We start from the raw sequence: 18,905 nt of genomic DNA on the forward strand, positions 1-18,905 counted from the left end.
AAGCTCTAAGCTCTAGATTTTAGCTGTCATGGGGAAGATGACAGAGCCCCAGTACGCGTTCTAGTAGCGGACTCGCCTCGCATCGAATGCGACTCTCGAATCGTCCGTGACTCCCTCCTCGCAATCGACTCCCGCCGCAGCTCCACCTCCGCGTTGCCCGCCAACTTTAGCTGCAACATCTTTAACCAGTCAACATCAATCTCGTCCAAGTTCATCACCTCGGGAACAATCACCAGGTCGGGACTAATGACAATCATCGAGGAATGGTCAATGCGGCTCAACCGCGTGCCCAACTCCTCCGTCTCCTCACTGCTCTCCTTATCAATCTCCTTCTCTTCCGCACCAAGCTCCTTCTCCACGTCCGCTCTTGTCGCCCGCTTCAAATTCACCCTATCAGGATACCACCAGTAAACAGGATACAGCCGTATCACATTGCCGGTAATGCACGCAACCGTAATAATCAACACCGAGCTTATAACCTGCAAAGCCAAGAACCACCACGACATCTCCCGAACCTGCGGATCCAAGCTCGGCAACACGGCACTCGCCCCCGCAGGTGGATGAACGCAATTCAAAATCGACATCACCACCGAGCTCACGGCCACGCTAAGCGCACCACTAGCCCAATAATTAGCGCGGCCTCGGGAGCTCAAGCTGAACAACTTCTGGATCGAGATCCCGATTAAAGAAGCCAGGAAATGGCCAAATAAGACATTGCGCGGCTGCGCGAGCGGCACCTGGTTGGTGTTGAACGTCAATATCGCGGACGCGGCATAGGACGCGAGGAGCATCGGTGCGTGGTGGTGCGTCGTGAGTACGTTGGGGCTCTTGAATATGCCCATGATCAACGCCAACGCTGCAAATGAGCCGATCATGATCTCGCTCCAGAGAAGGTAGTCTGGGATGGGACGTCGTGGGTGCGGGGGGTCGTGGTATCCGAGGAAATACGCGAGCGGTTTCGGGAGCTTGTGGAGTTGGCTCTGGGGGAGGTACTTGTTTATGTAGTTGTCTATTACGAATGAGAATACCATGGTTGATGAGCTGGTGAGTTCATGGACTTGAGAAAGAAGATGGTGGTGGTGGTGGTGGTGTGTAAGGCCCCTCCCTGCTGGCAATGAAATAATTTTCATCATCACTTGCGAAAACTCCGCGGGTTTCGGAACCAGTGACTCCCATGCATCATCGTAACCATCACCACCAACATCACCATGGCCTCAACTACATCTCAAACAAACTCTCAAGGTTGTTATTGCAATTTTCCATGCTCTTGATTATACTCTATACGTATATACAACAACTCTATATCCAAAAAAAAAACACTCACCTCCCTTTTCCCCCTCTCTCTCTACTCCAAAGTTCCCCCCCCCACGTTCCAAGATCAAACCCCATAATTATAATTATTGGTATAAATCGTCTTACGTCTCTCCCACCATTTCCTCAACTCGTCAACAAAGAAAACCGAGCTGCACAAGAGCACCAAATGCAACAAGTCCCGCAAGCTCAACGCTTCAGTCTGGAATATGCTTTGGAAAAAGGGCACGTATATGGCGCACAACTGGCCTAAAAGCGACCCCAACACCGATAAATTAAACATCTTATTGTGGAGTCCCATAGTGAAAATCGAGTTTGTGTGGTGACGACATGCCAATGCGTTGAACATGTCGAAAAAGACAAACGCGGTGAACGTCATTGTCAAGTCGCGCGACGTGACTTCTCCGTCCCTCATCTCGGACACAAACACGTACATGGTTCCAATGATGATCACGATGGCCGATTGGGCCACGCGCTTCAACAACTCCGGAGTCAAGATCTGGTCCGATCTCTTACGCGGGGGCTTGTTCATCACTTCGTGGTCGACGGGCTCAACACCCAACGATTGCGCAGGCGGACCGTCCATCAAGATGTTGATCCACAAAATCTGCATGGCATTGAGCGGATTGGGCAAGCCGAAAAACGTGGCCACGGCAACCAAAGTCAACGCAGCAATACTGGTGCTCAATTGGAAAGTAATGAAATTCTGAATATTGTAGAAAATCCCTTTACCTTCCTCGATAGCAGCAAGGATGGTGCTGAAATCGTCATCGGTGAGAACCATATCGGCAGCCTCTCGCGCAACATCAGTTCCGTTTCTGCCCATGGCGATACCAATGTCGGCCAACTTTAGGGCCGGTGCATCATTGACACCGTCACCCGTCATGGCCACAACGTCGCCCCTTCTCTGCAACGCCTTGACAATCTTGACCTTGTGTTCCGGCGTGGTTCTCGCGAAAACCGAGACATTGTGGATGGCTTCAGCAAGCGATCCTTCCTTGAGCTCATCGATTTGGTCTCCCGTCATCACCGAGTGGTCCCCCGTGATGGGCATGCCAATCTGCTTGGCAATGTTCATGGCAGTGGAAGGAGAGTCGCCCGTGATCATAATCACGTGCACGCCACCTTTCATCAACGTCGTGATGGACTGGCCCACGTTGGCTCGAGGTGGGTCCTTCATTCCAACTAAGCCGCAAAAGATTAAATCTTCCGGCTCAGATTGTGACTTTTCCAGCTTTTCGCTTTGGAACTTGCGGTTGTTTTCGGCAAAGCCAAGAACACGAAGACCGTCGTGCGCGAGCATCTTTGATTTCTCGGCGATGGACTCCTTGATTTCATCGGTTAGGGGTTTGACTTCTCCGTGCTCGTCGAAATATCGGTTACAGTGCTTAACAATCTTTTCAGTGGCTCCCTTGGCAAAGGTCTCGGCCTTGTTCATGTCTCCCGTATGCACGCAAACGGCCATATATTTTCGATCCGATGAAAATGGCAACTCGCTTATCCTCTCTCTCAGTCCCCGTATATCTTCAAGACCAAAGTGCGGCAAACACTCGAGCAAGGCAATGTCGCTCGGGTTGCCCACGTATTTTTCATTGCTGGATGAGTACTTGGCGTTATTGCAAACGTTACCGCAAAGCAACACTTTTCTAATATTGGCGGTGAGCTTGTGGTGTAAGGTTGAGTCGTCGAGTCGCTCGGCGACAAGAAATGGCGTATTGAAGCTGCCTTTGAAATCGGTGGTCCAAATCTTGGTCACCGTCATGTGGTTTTCAGTCAAGGTACCAGTTTTATCTGAGCAAATGACATTGACCGACCCCAAGGTCTCCACACTGGGTAACCTTTTGACAATGGCCTTCTTTTTCGCTAGTCTTAAAACTCCCAAGGCCAAAGTGACCGTTACAATAATGGGCAACCCTTCGGGGATGGCAGCCACCGCCAATGACACCGAGATTTGAAACATATCCAACCACGATCTGCCTTGACATACCCCGATGATGCAGATGATACCAATAACGAAAAAACTAAACAAGCTCAACTCCTTGCCCAACTTGTCCATCGCTTGTTGCAACGGCGTTTTGGGTTTTTCAATCTGACTCATCATTTCAAACACGGTTCCGAAAACAGTCTGGGCGCCGATACCAACAACGATACCACTGCCGTGTCCTTCTCTCACCAAGGTACCCATAAATGCAATGTTTGTCCTCTCTGTAACCGAGGGGTCCTTAACCGTGACCACCTCGGAATTCTTTTGCACGGGTTGGTTTTCTCCAGTCAAGTTGCTCTCGTCAATGGTCAAGTAGACCGAATTTGCAATTCGAATATCTGCCGGAATCCGATCCCCAGTCGAGAAATAGACAACGTCGCCAGGAACCAACGTCGACGCCAACACCGTGGTGGTGTTGCTATTTCTGGTCAAGTGGGCTTCGGCGGGGACCAACTTGTTCAACGCCTCCAACGACTTTTCCGACCGGTACTCCTGGACAAACCCCACCGTGACCACAATGACAATGGCCAAAGTTATACTAATAGCGTCATCCTTGTTGCCCATCCAGAAACTGATAACCGCAGAGCCAATCAACAACAATATGAGAGGATCCTGGTAAAACGACTTGATAAACTTCATCACCAAGCTGTCCTCTTCTTCGCTGTTCAATTCGTTGGCCCCGTATATCGACTTGCGATTCAACACGTCCTGGCTATTGGTGAGCCCCGTCTTGACGTCTGTGTCGAGCTCGCCTGCCGTCTCCTCCACGGTCTTTTGACTAAACTTTAGCGAGGGCACATTGGCTCTGTGCGGGAGTTTCGCTTGATCTGGGCTGATCTCATAGGGGTTCGACGACATGCTTTCTTCTCCATTCACCGGATGTGAAAGCGAGGAGAAGAGCACGGGTGGTTTTGGCAAACAACAATATCAACGTAAATCAATCACTTGCTGTCGTGAGCAATTGGAAGTGGAATTTACAATTGGAACAAGACCAAATTGATGCAAATGCTGGTACTTTCTTTTGTCTTCTTCTTCTTCTTCTTCTTCTCCTATTCTTGAGGAAGGAAATGAACGAATAGGACCTGCGTGATTGACCAATGTGTATGGACGAGTTTTCTGCCAAAAGTGTCCCGCTGGAAGGAGCCTCCGTACTGAAAAAAAAACCAAAAAAAAAGAAGGCCCCAAATTTTGACGTGGTGGTTTCGTGTCGCGTTTTGGTCCAATGTCGCGACACTGGCCACCCACTCCTACTCCTACAACCCACACAGTGTGAACAACCACCAAGAGAAGGCGACGTGTAATATCCGACCTCCGATGTTATCTGGTAGTCCTGCTTCTATCTACTTGCTATGGAAACTACAGAGAGTGCCGCTGGTGAAGACTCGGGCGAGGCAAAATTTCAGTTCGAGCTGCTCCATTTTAGGCGCAACTTAAGCGGAACCGATTACCCGATTAGGAAATACTGCCGCTTTCTGCTAACGAGAAATTGCGAATAGTGCCCATCTCATCGTCACATCTTGAGAGCAGACCACCAGCAATCAAGAATAAGCAAATGTAGGAAAGAGAGAAACCGGGTGTGTTTGTGTGTGTGTTTGTAGGTGTCAGGAGTCCCTGCAGCAGTGCGAAGAAGAAAAAGCATCTCAGATGGAGGCAGATTTTGCATCGGATCTGGCATCCAGCTCGGTTCCCACGGCACCCAGAGCAAGGAAACACAACACAGCCCCGTTTCACATCTCCGTAACTGGCACCCGATCAAATAACACCTGCTACCTTTACCTCTGGATCACTTCCATGGCGGCTTTGCTCAACCGGTTCATAATAGCCAAACCTTCGTCGCTCTCGTCGACACCTTCAACAAAGATCAAGTCGACTTTTTCCTGCTCGTCGACCTCTCTCAAACACTTGAACAAGTTCCTTGCTATGGCCGCGCCGCTGGAGCCCAAATCTCGCGTGACATGAACCAACGGCGACTCTGTAAACTTTCGCGACTTTAACAATGCGATCCTTATTGCTTCCACATCCACTCCATTTTCCCTGATATACTCTGCAACAGCCTCGTTGCCGTCTCCACAGTTGATCAACAAGACAACCTTGGCCTTGGGCGAGTAGTGCTTGTACTTCATTCCGGGGGTCTTGACCTTCTCGTCGTCGCCCGCGGTGCGTTTAGCAACCACCACGTCTTTCCACTCGTCTCCACCCACGCGTTTCAACTCCTCGAGCGACACTCCGCCGGGCCTCAAGAGCACAGGAGGCGAGCTCAACCCATCCACCACGGTCGACTCAACTCCAACGGCACAAGAGCCCCCGTCCAACACGAGCGGGATCTTGCCCAGTAGATCGTGCATCACGTGCTGCGCCATCGTCGGACTGGGCTTGGTCGACGAGTTCGCCAGTGGTGCCGCCAAGGGCAAGTCGCTGAGCGCAATCAACGCCCTCGCCACGGGGTGCTGGGGCATGCGCACGGCAAACGTGTCTTGGTTCGCGGTTACGTACGACGATATGGGCGACGGCGCCACGTTGGGAAAGAGGATCGTCAACGGACCAGGCCAGAAATGGTCAATGAGCTTGTGGTAAATAGTGGGGATCTCATAGCCTGCGGGTAGGAGCTTGCGTTGGAGCTGGGAAATCGACGAAACGTGGGTGATCAAGGGGTTATCTGCCGGTCGCGACTTTGCCCGGTAGATGGACTTCACCGACTCGTCACATAGGGCCGAGCCACCTAGCCCATAAACTGTCTCCGTGGGGAAGCCAATGGCATTGGTGGTGGTCAAAAGCTCGTGTGCGGCAATCTTCAAATTGCGCTCCGTCTCTTCATCGGTGATTGTTGGTAGTGGCTGGTCTTTCGCGAAATGGATGCACTCGGGCTTCACTTTCAAGAGCGTGGTGGAGAATGGCGGACTACTTGACATGGCTCGTCGTAGTATTTGCATCTGAGTCACCGAAAGGGGGCCAGATTTTGGGGATCTCTCTCTCTCTCTGTGTTGGTGGTGGTGGTGGTGGTGGGGTGTGAATTTCACGTACAATTTTTTGTCTCTTCTCGATGAGGGAGAGAGAGGTGCGCGATGAGGTTGCAAGAGAGTTGATGTCAAATGGTTGCAAAATGAACAAGTAGAAATATATGGATATACACCGTTGGCTTCTATAATCTTGTGTATTTACACATTTTTAAAAGATCAAGCATTCGCTGATCAATTTCTTCTCTTCGGCAGTCAATTGCTCGTAGTATTTCCGAAAATTGCCCAAGTTCTTTGCCGTGCACTCTTTGAAAAACTGAATCAACAATTGCTTCAAACTGTCGTCGCCGCTGCCACCAGTACCACCGCCGCTGCTTCTTTCGGCCAGTGCCTGGTCTTCATCTACATACGACTTTAATTTATCGTAATTGGGAACTCCAATATCATCCATGTCCTCCCATGCATCGTCTTCCCCGGTCTTGCCGTCTTCAAAGTCCTCCAACGGCAAATAGTCAGACGCATCCGGTTGCTGGCACTGGAATTGGAGCTCGGTCACCAAAAGCTTGATGATCTTCAACGATGCCGACGTTTGGGTATATCTCTCCGGCATGCTCTTGGCCATTGATCTCGTGATGATTTTGTTGCCTTCGTAAGGTATAATCTCTCCATTAACGACCAAGTTTTCCACTCTGGCATCTCCCAACGTGAAAATCTTTGCCAAGGCAAGCGAATTTTGCTTGATGGGCTCGAATCCTCGCGTGACCTGGTACGACTCGAACCATATGGGGAGCACAGTCTCGAGTCCAGACTTGCCGTTGATCGTCATGCTCGAAAGGAAATTCACCGTTTGCTCGGGCGACAAAAGAACCAATTTGCAAAACGCCATGATTAAATTTTCGATAGTTACTGGTTCCTTGGCAAGGACCAACCGGTTCACCGTGGCCTCGAGGATCTGGGTCAAGATCTGCGCAGGGATCTGGTTTTGGAAATGCGAGATAATGGAGCTGACGATCGACCCACACTTGTTAGCTGCGCTGTCCGATAACTCGGGCGAAAGAAACTTGGCCACAATCTTCATGATCGACTCCATTCCCGATTCCTTCGTTTGCGGGTCCTTGTACTCAACAAACAAACTCGAGCCTTTGCCAAGCAACTCGTCAAATACTTCGCCGCCACTTTGCAAGATCTGGTTGTCGGTAGACTTGAGTAGTACTGCCTCTAGCGCGGGGAACACGTACAGGAATATCCGCGCCGGCAATGTGCCGGGGCTCGATTTAATGACTATGCCCAAAAACTCCAAACTGAGATACAACTGCGGTGAGTACTCGCCATCGCACTGTTGCATGGTTTTGATAATGTGGGGAAGCGATTTCTCACAAGCAAGTAAATAATCGTGCTCGTTGATACTTTCCAATAGCGTGCTCAAGCAATCGGAGGCATCTGAAATCAATTGCACATTAGCTGGGTCTTTGAATGCAATTTGGAAAACCACATCAATGAGACTGATGCTGGGCACAATCTCAACCGAGGCAGCAAGCGCTGGGTTAATGGAGATGGCCACAGTGATGGCCTCGATCAATACCGCGAGTCCGTCTTCTTCGCAGTCGCCGATGAGATGGTACACAACCTTGAATATGGCGGCCTGGATAGAGTGGTCAAGTTGACTAAACTCAAACACGTGCTGGTAATAGGTGCAGCTGACCAATGCTGCTATTTGAATAATCTTTTCTGCCTTTTCCGCGAAAACAATCATATCGCTAAACACCTTGATTGCTTCTCCGTCGCCGTATTTTTCAAAGTATTTCGGAAGTAGCAAGAAACACCTGGCTGTGACCAAGCTGCCGTCATAGGAAACAAAAGACAAGAGGTCTTGTAATGGCACAGTGGGCAACTCGGCGTCGCTGGAAAAGATGCCTTCTAGTGTAAACAACTCGGCTTCTAGAATTCTTCCGTCCAGCGAAAACAGCTGTGTGATTAGTGCGCTGGCAGCTTGGAGGCCGCTTTGGTTCAAGTCCCCCCAAAAGTCAAGTATAGCATCGCGCGGGTTGATCTCTACAGACAACCCGGTGATTTCACTGACGTACAACCCCAAGTCGTCCGCATACTCCTCGGCCACGTCCTTGGGCAACGCAGCACACACAATGGCATTCTTGACAAACTCGGCCATGTTAGCGACTTGGGAGATGGGGACATCATGCTGGATGCTCGAAAGGGTGTGGAAGATGTAGTAGATAACATTGTTGAAAACTTGGATGGCGGAAAAGCGAGGCGCGTCGTATTCATTCAACGCCACCTTGTTGAAAACGGGAGCAACACGAGCCAAATCCTGGATCGTTAACAATGAAATTTGTGCCTTGATCTCCATCGAGAGCCGCTGGTGGAACTGGCCAATAATTGAGGCAATGGCCTTGTAGATGTTGCTCTTAAAGTCCATCTCTACCAAATTGCCACCCTCGGATTGAATCAACGCCATAAAGATCTTCAATGTGCTCGAAACTTGCGTAATCACCCCTTGTTTCCTCTCCTCGGTGCTAAACAGCTCGGGGCCCGCCAAGATGGCAAACACGGTCTCGTACAACTTGACAGCTTGGTTCTTGACTTCGATCGCGACTGCCGCATTCTCCAAGATGGCATTCAAATGCAGAATCACGGCATCGCCAACACCGCCTTCCCAAAACTGCTCCTCGGTGATCAAGTCATCGAACAAGTCAGTTAGCACCAGCAACGCACCCAACATTCTCGTGCTATTCCGATAGGACTTCGTGGTAGCCGCATACAACTCATTCATCAAGTCGGGCCATTCATCGGGGTAGTCGACAGAGGCGATTTGCACAATGGCATAAGCGGCACCGTTGCGGATCTTGGAGTCGGCGCTATCCAAGGCTAGGCTAAGCAACTTCGACCTCATCACTGGTTTCAAGTCCTGGGCTATGGGAGGGCCAATGAACGAAGCAAAGCCCAATGACCAGTATTTCGGCACGAGTCGTTTAAGTTGCAACAAGCATGATTGGCGAATGTTTGTCGATAGTGCGGTGTTTAACGCCAACTCTAGAATCAAATAGAGGGATTCCGAAGGTTCGTGAGCTACAACTTGGTTGAATTCGAGCTCGGCACGTCGCCTCAAGTTGTTGTCCGACGAGGTCTGGTCGACGATCAATTGGAGTAAATCTACCATCTGCGTCAAAAAAAAAAAAGTTGCGAGGCTGGTCTATATAATGGATTGCCGTGGCTTACCCTTGTTTGTCGTGGTTTAACCTGGTTTGTCGTGGGGTTGTCTTGGTGGATTGGCAATGGGTCCGCAAAGAACCCCGTGGAACTGAACATTCCATCAGAGATGAAAAAGCGACACAAGATTGGAAACAAGCATCGCGTCTTGCTTGCAAATCACCAAAGAACCACCAAACCTACCCGGCATTGGTCCCCACCTTCGGGCTCCCTGTGCTACACATAGACATAACTAATGAATAGAGAACGGCTGTCTGCTCTTCCCCGTTGCTTCCTTAAGTACGACTCTGTTTTTTGGGGTCTCTTTCCCTCGATATAAGCCGAAATATCTCGTGGAGGGGGCAAGAAGGGCAGCATCAAGTACATCCTTGCTTACTCTAGTGCCATCGCCAGGCTGATGTGTCGACCACTCTCCAAAAGGCTGTTCAACGTGAAGAATGCAGTTTGAACTTTGGCACTTGTAGCAACACAAGCTCTGAATTCTAGATTTTTTTTTTGCAGCTGGAAGGAACATCTCACGGGTCAACCGTCAATCAGCCTCAACGCTCATCTTGCGGGATCGGGAGAACAAAGCATACATGGGAAAGAACATATCTGGCGGTATATAGACGACCTTGAGGTTAATGAATAGCAACGCAACCGGATTGACCCTAAATGATGCACCATTCCATGCAAGAATCTGGCAAAATTCAGGCAAAAAAAAAAAAACTTCAACTCAAAATCCTACGTCCGTTTTACAAGATTGCTCGTGACGTAACATCTAGCCATCGAAACCTGAACAGTTGTATGAAGTTGAGGTCCTTTCAGCTGAGCCAAATGATCAAAGAGGGCGTGGCTCTATTACCCCCCATCAGGCCTTGCAAATGCTACCAACTGCGTGTAAGCACGTGATGCGGTCAGGGCACGTGATGCGGTCAGGGCACGTGATGCGGTCAAAGCACGTGACAAAACGGTTGCAAACATCACAAGCTTCAAGCATGAAAACCCATCTTCTGAACCCTGTTGAGTCCAGACTTGCTTACATCGACTTTATTAGTGACATCACCAGCTCCACCACTGGCTCCATCACAAAGAAATCACAGTTGAAGATGACGCTGGCGTTGTGAAAAAGAATATCATGCTCCCAGCAGCAGCCAGGGGAATGTGGTTTGTTCATTTTTCTCAAGCAAGTAGCCACCACCAAATTGATTTCCATCCAAGAGTTGCTCATTGACCACCTCAGGTGACTGAGACCAAACTTGAATCACTGCTGACGCAAAAACAAGAGTCAGTGGGTTCTTGAAAAGCGAGCCGCATCGAATGAGATCCAGCAAAAAACCATCCGTTACTTCTATCCCATTGAATCCCCCCTCTCCCAGCGGTGCAGACCCGATAGTTCTCGTCAAATACTGCCTGGAAAAGGTATGGCTAAATAAGAATGGAAACAACGGCTAACTGAAAAGACCAAAAAAGCATTCAACAAGGCAAGGAGGAACATTTTCAAAGTTTGGGGTACATTGATGAATCATGGGGATGGGGGGTTTTGGAACTACTACGACCAAGCTAGAAATGCTGAGCGGTTCATTTTGCTTCCTTGATGTCCTGCTGTTTTCAATTTCTTGTCTATTCCTTTTCTTTCGTATTGAAACGCAACCTTTTGTTCTGGTTCGAGTCATCTGTTGACGTTGAGTTTTGAAGGAGAATGTTGGTTTTAGCAACTTGAACCTTGGCAGGACGTTTGGATCAACAGATTACAGCGAGGGGCAACCTTGCAGCATACATGACGGCGTGAATTGAATGAAAAATATTGCAAAACAAAAACACGGCCCACGTTGCACACTGGAAAGTAGTTGAAAAGACTTCAAAAAAACCCACTGTCCAGAGACGTCACAATCACGTTTCAATTGGACAGCGGCCCTTCGAGTCAGGACTAGTTCAACAACACTGGGGGGGGGGGGGGGGGGGGGAGCAGTAAACGTAACACATCCATCGACTCTATTTTGTATGGTTTTTTTCAGCCGTGCCGTGTATGACTAGCCAGCAACACTCTTGATCCAACCATCCAACAATCCAACCATCCCTTCTACCAACGGACGTTCATCTGGCCGAGGTTCCACTTTCGTTGCGTATCTGCTGCATCGTGAATCGGCGGATGCAACCCAAGTTGTAAAAAAAATCACGATTCTCTCTCCAGCCCCCTGCCAGGCGTTTCCCCCCCTGTTCTTACCGTCTCCCCACATCTTTGCAGCAAACTCTTGACAAACTAGACGGTCATACAACCCTATGGTTCTTCAGCTGCTCAGCGATACTACCAGCTATGCTGTCAGGAACCAACTATGAGTCAGCTGACCCGAATAGCCAGCATCGAGAGAACAACGCAACAGGAGATGAGACCTCATCTGCCCCTACCCCGCTTCAAAATGCAACAACCACCGACGTGGCAGTCCTTGATCTACAGCAGCAACCTCACGAGGCCAACGAGAATACTCCGTTGCTATACAGCCGATCGGTGGTGCCGCATAGGCTGCAGTTTCAACGAATATGCCGCGTGAGCTGGTTGCACTTGCTCGCGGTGTTGCTACTACTATTCACAGCCATCGTCTATCTTACGGCCAGGGATATCCAAGAGGCAGTAAACCAGGCTATCGACGTGCAAGTGTATAACGCAACGCTAATGGGGATGACTCTGCGCGGAGTCAATGTGCTGATCCAGGGCGAGGTCAATTTGAACTATGATGCCGTGGACAGCAACATGGTGCAGCGATCGGTGATGAAGTTGGGAGCTGCGTTATTGGGGAGCTTGGTGTTGGCTCCTCAGAAACCGGTGCAGGTGAATGTCAAGCTCGTGGATGTAAAGGGGAGTCCCTTTGTCCACTTGGCCAACGCGCATCTGCCACCCATTGCTGTCAAGATTGGCAATCGTGCGACTACAATGTTGGATGTCGAGAGCGAGTGCACTTTTGAAGATGGCCAGTTTTTCGAATTTCTTAGATACTACTACCAGATTGAGGGCGATGTCATCAATTTAGAGGTTAAGGCCTTGGTGGAACAAGTAAACGTGCGGGCATGGGGTGATGTTCTTGGCTTTGTTGTGCCTCGTGTTGAACTTCATGACTTTATCAGCATCGATCGGAAGGATTTGAAGCTACCAAAGAACATGGAGGTCAAGAGCTTTGCCGTGAACTCGGTTGAGCCGAGCTTGGTTGGCGTCGATGTCGGTATTGCCATTTCCAACGACTTTGCGCTTGAGATGGAGTTGGGCACGGTGTGGTGGGATGTCATGTTTGTTGACTGCGTGGGGAACTTGGTCAACGTGGGCAATTGGAAGTCCCTCCCCATGTCGATTCGACCGAATGAGTTTGTCAACTTGAACGTCACTGGCGCGATTACGGAGATGCCCGCATGCTTGATCGAGGATTGCGCCGATCAAGTGAGTCCTATCAACCAGCTTGTGCAGCATTATTTGAACGGCGATCCTATCCAATTCTACTTGCACGTTAGTGAAACAGGTAATAACAACAACGGAGGAAAGGGTATCAAGCCGGACTGGTTGTTTGACATTCTCAAGAAAATCCCCCCGGTAAGATTTGAAATCACATTGCCCCGACTGAAGGCTGTGTATCCGGACGAAATTGTGGTTGGCTCGACGGAGATTATGGTTCGCAAGCCCGTGGACCATGCTGGTGGGAAGGACTCCGTTGCCGTCGATTTAAGAAACAACTGCACGGTGAAAGTAGAAGTGCCCATCAACACCGACGAGGTGTTGATGGAGCTCGAGCGGTTGAAGATGAACTTTAGCTTGGTATGGGGAGACGAGCTTATATTGGAGGCTCGCTCCCAGGACTTTGTTTACTCGTCCATGACGCAGCTGGGACGAATCTTGGACATCAACGTGAACTTGACGGACTTGTCTGTCGACGTCGACAACCCTCGCCTATTGGGGAAGATTGCCAATAAAATGTTGAATCAAGCGGGGAATATAATGGATGAAGCTGGTCTTTACATCAATGCCAGCTTGGGCGATATACGTTTGAGGTTGCCGATTTTGAACCAAGTGACCTTGTCGCATTTGGAAGTTTCACAGGTGGAACTCCCCCAAAAGTTCAATATCCATGACAACCCACTACTACTTAAGCAGGGAGATAAGGAACAAGAGGAAGAGGAAGATGTACCGTTTATGGACCTATTGGATATACAAGTCGGTCAGATTTATTTTGCTCAAACCACTGAACACGAAGCTGAGTTTTTGGTGGAGTTGTCCATGTTCAACCCGACCAATATCACGTTTGAGCTCCCCGCGTCGAGCACCCCGCAGTTGATCGAGCTCGGGGTCGCGAAGAGAGACGTACGCATTGGTTCAGTGAGCGTGGTGGACGAGGTGCTAATTTTGAAACAAGAGCGCAATCTGTTGATTGTCTCGCTCAAGCTCGAATACGGCTCGTATTCGGACAAGGTCATTCTCCAGGACTTTATCAGCTCGTACATTTCGTCGCCCGTGCAACTGAGAAACTTGACGGTTGACATATGGGGAAACTCGGCCATGGGCTTGCCGGGGATCAATGCGTTTTTGCAAGAGATTGAACTTCGAGACGTGCGTGTGCCCAACGTGACCTTTGATTTCCCCGACTTGAGAATCACCGATATAAACCAGCTTATAATCGGGGTCACGACCCATATTCTCACGTCGGAGATCGAGTTGGAAGTTTACAACCCCGTTGTCAACTCTGAAATCCATTTGGAACTCTTCCAGTCGTTTGCTAAGCACAATGAAGTCGTCTTGGGCTATTTGGCCAAGAGAGAGTATATTATTGTGCCTCCTGGCTACTACAAGACGCATAGAATACCGTTTAAGGTGAACAATGATGCCGCTAGTGATATCTTGCGTAATGCCTTGAATCGCGACTTGCAAATTGACGTGATGGCGGACTTGAATTTGATTGTGGGGCAATTCAACTTGAGGTTGATGTATCGAGGCGTCCAGTTGATTTCCAAGATCAGACTCTAGATGTGATGTGTGTATGTAATTTAGATTGCTTTAAACATGAAAGGATGTGAACTGTCAATTGCTCGTGACCACGCTCTCTTTTTCTTATATGTATATGCTCCGTGGTGGCTTCATATTTGGATGTGATGCGCTATAACACGGATCTAGATTTGGAAGCCGTTGGCAACCTGCCGTTTAAGATCAAAAAGTATTACTGCTACTACTGCACCATTTCGGTACAGGCAATAACTGGGACGGCTTTTCCTACTTCTAAGACGCCAAAACGTCTCCCGCACAGCGCAAAATGTCCAGCAGTTCCAACCGTTTGAAGTTTCTCGAGCCTGCAATGCATCTCCAAACGATGGCAAGGTCCGTTGCTTTATATATGACAAGAGAGCTTGCCTGGGAAGAGATTTATGTCGTTTGACGTAAGCCGAACCGATGCAACCCGAACCGAGCCGAGCCGAAGCGAGTCACCCGAGATGGAGCATTCTCGGCTTTTTCTTGCGTATAGAAAGAAGAATCGGTGGTATGTAGCTATCAGCGACAATCATATGCTCTCAACCATTCGAAACACGCATATAAACTCTAGTGTCGACAGTGCTCCTCAAAAGGTATTTTCTTTTCTTTTCTTTTCTTCCTCCTTTGGTGCCTGGGTTGCGTGGTGCCTGAAACTGGTGACGGTTCCAGACCCGAAAAATAAAAAAAGAAAAAAGTTGAGGTGGTTGCCAAATTTAGAAGTCACGTGTCTCGGTCGATTTTTATTCCTCACCTCCTCCACCATCATGCAATGCACATCACCAGATCAATGAAACAGCAAGACAAAGACAAAAACAAAAACAAAAATAAGGCGTTGCACCCTTGTTGTTCAGCAGAAATTTCAGCTTTAAAAAACGTGATGATGTGTTGTGAGTTTCTCATATATAGAAAGGACGAATAATCCTCTGGAATTTTAGAAATGGAAAAAAAAAAAAAGGCTTACTGCTGGGCACGGCTCTACTTCTTCCTCGTCGAACTGATTCCAAACACTCGCCGCGGCTCCCCCTCCCTTAGTTGACTATGCTTTCATTCATCAAATTCTCAATTTTGATAACCATATTAGCTACAGCAACAGCTCAAACGCCCGCGTGTCTATTAGCATGCGTGGCCCACGTGACGCAGGCTTCGTCGTGCTCGGGTCTCAATGCCCTCTCGTGTCTTTGCCAATCGCCACAATCCGACCAAATCAACGGCTGTTTAGACTCGATTTGTCCCAATGGTAATGCTGGTGAGGCTAAAAACGCATTCAGCCAATCGTGTTCTGGTCATTGAGCAGACGTTTGAATTGTCATCATCTTGTTTATTTTGTATGTTTTTTCGTTTTATTTTTTGACCTGGTCGACTCCCGAGTTTGATGTTTCAATTTATTCAAGGGTTGAGGAGAGGTCTTGAAGGTGGCTTTCTTTGCCGTGAAAAAAATTTTGTTTAAGACAGAGTATATTTATATAGCATTTCGTTGAATCTTGTTTATCGGCATTTTTGACCTGTGCACACGTGACACGTGCCTCTGTTTCGCTTTCTTTCGTTTTGCTCCGACAGTGGAGCTAGCATCAGAGCGGGAGTCGGGACTAGAGTCGAAACTCGGTGTTTATTCGATATGTTGATTTGATTCTGCTGGAACTCATAGAGCAACCACTTTTCTTGCGGTGGTGTTCCTCTCAAGACGTTCATTTTGAGAGAAAAACCCAGGGCTTTCTGGGGGTGGGGGGGGGTGTTAAACTTCTACCCCTGCGGAGAAAACATCGGGAAACACGTTAGTATCACAACAAATACAGGTATGTTATCAAGTGCGTCGCTTTGTTTAATACCAGAAGCACCCACAAAAGACAGCGATCGAATGGGGATTGGGCTCTACTACCAAAATTCCGTAAACAAACGTGAAAAAACAACCTCCAGGTTCGACCTTTCCTGACAGTGCCCCACCCAACGACTTGGGGCCAAGCTGAAGAATAGGCTCTTTTGCTTTATTGTTTCATTTTCTCAAAGGAGAAGTACCGCGCCACGATTGCTGCACGTGACACGCCCAACTCCCTCGCCTTTCAACTAGCTCAAGCTGGACTCGCCGGAGGAGCTTTGCAGCAGCTATACGAGGAAGAAGTCTTGGTGGTTGTCAGCACGATAGAAATCGACAATCGTCGACGCACAATTGGGATCCGCGTCACTTTTTTTATTCGAGAACGATGAAAAGCGTTTCACGTGGACAAGCACCAGACCGGTGACTACCTCGAAAGGGCCCACAACATGAACAACATGGAATTCTACGATCCTATTGACTCCTGAGTGGGTTTTGTCTCTTTGATGTGCCTTGCTGCTGGGCCTCTGAGCTGAGTCTAGATCTCACTGGCTATGACCGGGTAGTGTACTTTGTCTCAAAACAACAATAGTGAAAATGTCGCTCGATCCGGTCTATAAATAGCCTACATATGGTAGCGCGATGTTTCCCGATTCGGCAAATTGGCTGCCTAATTCTCAAAAAGCCGACAGCACAACAACAAAAGCGCCGCAGCTTGGCCTCCGTTGCACGACCCGCCAAAGAGTGGGCCCAGAAAGAAAAAAAAAATCACCGCCAGCATAAATCTCCCTAGAAAGAACGGACAACAACAACTACTACTACAACTACAACCCAGTCGTTCGTTTCTTTAGAAAGAAAGTCAAAGAATTAAGCCCATATATCTTTTGCTCAGACTAGCAAGAATATTAACCGCTCGCTTGAACTCCCAGATACTCCACTCATTCACTCACCAACTCACGACCTCAACTTGCTCACAAATGGCTTCATTCACCAAAGTTTCAACGTTTTTGGCTATAATTGCCTCGTTACAGCGGTTAGCCGTCGCCACCCCTCCGGCATGTTTGTTGGCTTGCGTTGCACAAGTCAACAGGCAAAGCTCATGCTCGGGCTTGAACGACTTGGGCTGTCTTTGCTCGTCAGAGGCGGATGCAATTGAAAAATGTTTAGACGACATTTGTCCAAACGGGGACGCTTCCACCGCCAAGTCTGCTTTTGACAGTTCATGTTCTGGTCACTCCAGTGGCCGCTCTTCAAGTTCATCTAGAGCTAGCTCGTCTACTTTTGCTTCTAGCTCTTCTGCCTCGGCCTCCTCCGCCCCGGCCTCCTCCGCCCGCGCCTCGTCATCTTCAGCATCAGCCGCCGCTTCGTCCTCCGCGTCTGCTGCTCCCTCATCTTCTGCATCAGCTTTTCCATCATCTTCTGCTGCTTTGGTTGGCTCAAGCTCATCAACAGAGGCTTCATCCGGCGAAGCCCCAGCTTCTCCATCATCTTCATCGTCACCATCTTCATCTTCTGCATCTGCACCCGCGTCATCTACTTTATCTTCATCCTTAATCATCAACTCAACCGGTTCAAGTCCATCGTCTTCCCCTGCTGCTGCCTCCGTTGCTGCGCAAAGTGAAAACGCGGCTCACAAACTTGCCATGGGTGCTATGGTTGGTTTGATTGGTGCCGGTGCCGCTTTAATTTAGATTTGACTTATAGAGAGAGAGAGAGAAAAAGAGAGATTATACCAGCCAGAGAATTGGGCATTTTTGAGGTTATTGTTGTTGTTGTTGTTGTTGATTTGCATTTTATTTGAACTTTCGATATTAGAAAAAGACCCTGTCGCGTTTGATTTTTTATATGTGATTTTACTATCTATTTAAGTAGTGAAGATAGTACATTCCTTTGTTTTTTGGCAACGCCGGTGTAGAGACTCTTTATGGGGACAGAGACAGTTTCGTAATAAAGTCGGTTTCGAAAGTTCTGGGCGTTCACCGGCGTCAAGGGGGTGGAGCTACCCCTTAATTTCCAGCCACCACGACAAGTTGCAAAAAAATAGAAAACCAAACAACAGCAACGTTAGAGCTACGGTGTTATACAATCCACCATACCAATGTTCTATAACCTGCTTTTGTCAGTTATCAGAAAAGTAAGAGAGTGTATGTGACGCATGCATTAGCAGTCTGGAGTAAAAAATACATCGTGACGCAAACTCTTCGTCTTTCCTAATCTTGAAAACCGGATTGAAGCCATATAAATCCCATCGAAATAGACCCAACTGTTGACCCAAAGAATGAGAATCCCCATCCCCAAGTTATCCACCTTTTTTTTTTTTGATTAACCCAGTATAACATGAGCTTGAAGTTACCGGATGAAGACGAAGACGAGCTAAGCACGCCCTCCATGACAACCACAGATGAGTGCAATACTCCATGCACGCCACCCCGGTCAACTCCACCCTCCCGCCGCGACAGGGCTCGTTCAGACTTGGTCCCAGCAACACTGACAACCTTGCGCCTTAGAACATCACAAGAACATCCTCAAGATGTACCTGTGGAACCACATACGCGCAATAGACCACCACCGTTGCCGTCACGTCACGGCACGAGAGAATGCAGCTGCGCATGTCTGAAGACAAGCACGCAATCCAAT

General features: G+C 48.7%; 6 protein-coding genes across 6 annotated transcripts; 1 reads left to right on the forward strand and 5 right to left on the reverse strand. All coding sequences in view use genetic code 12, as the record gives it.

The window, feature by feature from the left end:
* Positions 1–26: 26 nt before the first annotated feature.
* Positions 27–1,031, reverse strand: LODBEIA_P58620 (uncharacterized protein; the record flags this gene model as incomplete). Its single annotated transcript, XM_066976241.1, has 1 exon — positions 27–1,031. The coding sequence occupies one exon, from the start codon at positions 1,029–1,031 to the stop codon at positions 27–29; it is 1,005 nt and encodes a 334-aa protein (XP_066832800.1).
* Positions 1,032–1,378: 347 nt separating this feature from the next.
* Positions 1,379–4,153, reverse strand: LODBEIA_P58630 (uncharacterized protein; the record flags this gene model as incomplete). The annotated part of the gene is made up of 1 exon (XM_066976242.1): positions 1,379–4,153. The coding sequence occupies one exon, from the start codon at positions 4,151–4,153 to the stop codon at positions 1,379–1,381; it is 2,775 nt and encodes a 924-aa protein (XP_066832801.1).
* Positions 4,154–5,067: 914 nt separating this feature from the next.
* Positions 5,068–6,204, reverse strand: LODBEIA_P58640 (uncharacterized protein; the record flags this gene model as incomplete). The annotated part of the gene is made up of 1 exon (XM_066976243.1): positions 5,068–6,204. One exon carries the CDS (start codon positions 6,202–6,204, stop codon positions 5,068–5,070), a length of 1,137 nt encoding a protein of 378 aa, XP_066832802.1.
* A 256-nt stretch (positions 6,205–6,460) lies between these two features.
* LODBEIA_P58650 (uncharacterized protein) lies at positions 6,461–9,424 on the reverse strand (the record flags this gene model as incomplete). The annotated part of the gene is made up of 1 exon (XM_066976244.1): positions 6,461–9,424. One exon carries the CDS (start codon positions 9,422–9,424, stop codon positions 6,461–6,463), a length of 2,964 nt encoding a protein of 987 aa, XP_066832803.1.
* Positions 9,425–11,770: 2,346 nt separating this feature from the next.
* Positions 11,771–14,458, forward strand: LODBEIA_P58660 (uncharacterized protein; the record flags this gene model as incomplete). Its single annotated transcript, XM_066976245.1, has 1 exon — positions 11,771–14,458. The coding sequence occupies one exon, from the start codon at positions 11,771–11,773 to the stop codon at positions 14,456–14,458; it is 2,688 nt and encodes an 895-aa protein (XP_066832804.1).
* A 3,041-nt stretch (positions 14,459–17,499) lies between these two features.
* LODBEIA_P58670 (uncharacterized protein) lies at positions 17,500–17,826 on the reverse strand (the record flags this gene model as incomplete). The annotated part of the gene is made up of 1 exon (XM_066976246.1): positions 17,500–17,826. One exon carries the CDS (start codon positions 17,824–17,826, stop codon positions 17,500–17,502), a length of 327 nt encoding a protein of 108 aa, XP_066832805.1.
* Between the last annotated feature and the right edge of the window lie 1,079 nt (positions 17,827–18,905).

This window comes from Lodderomyces beijingensis (genome assembly GCF_963989305.1).
Source record: "Lodderomyces beijingensis strain CBS 14171 genome assembly, chromosome: 8".
NCBI classification, from domain to species: Eukaryota; Fungi; Ascomycota; class Pichiomycetes; order Serinales; family Debaryomycetaceae; genus Lodderomyces; species Lodderomyces beijingensis.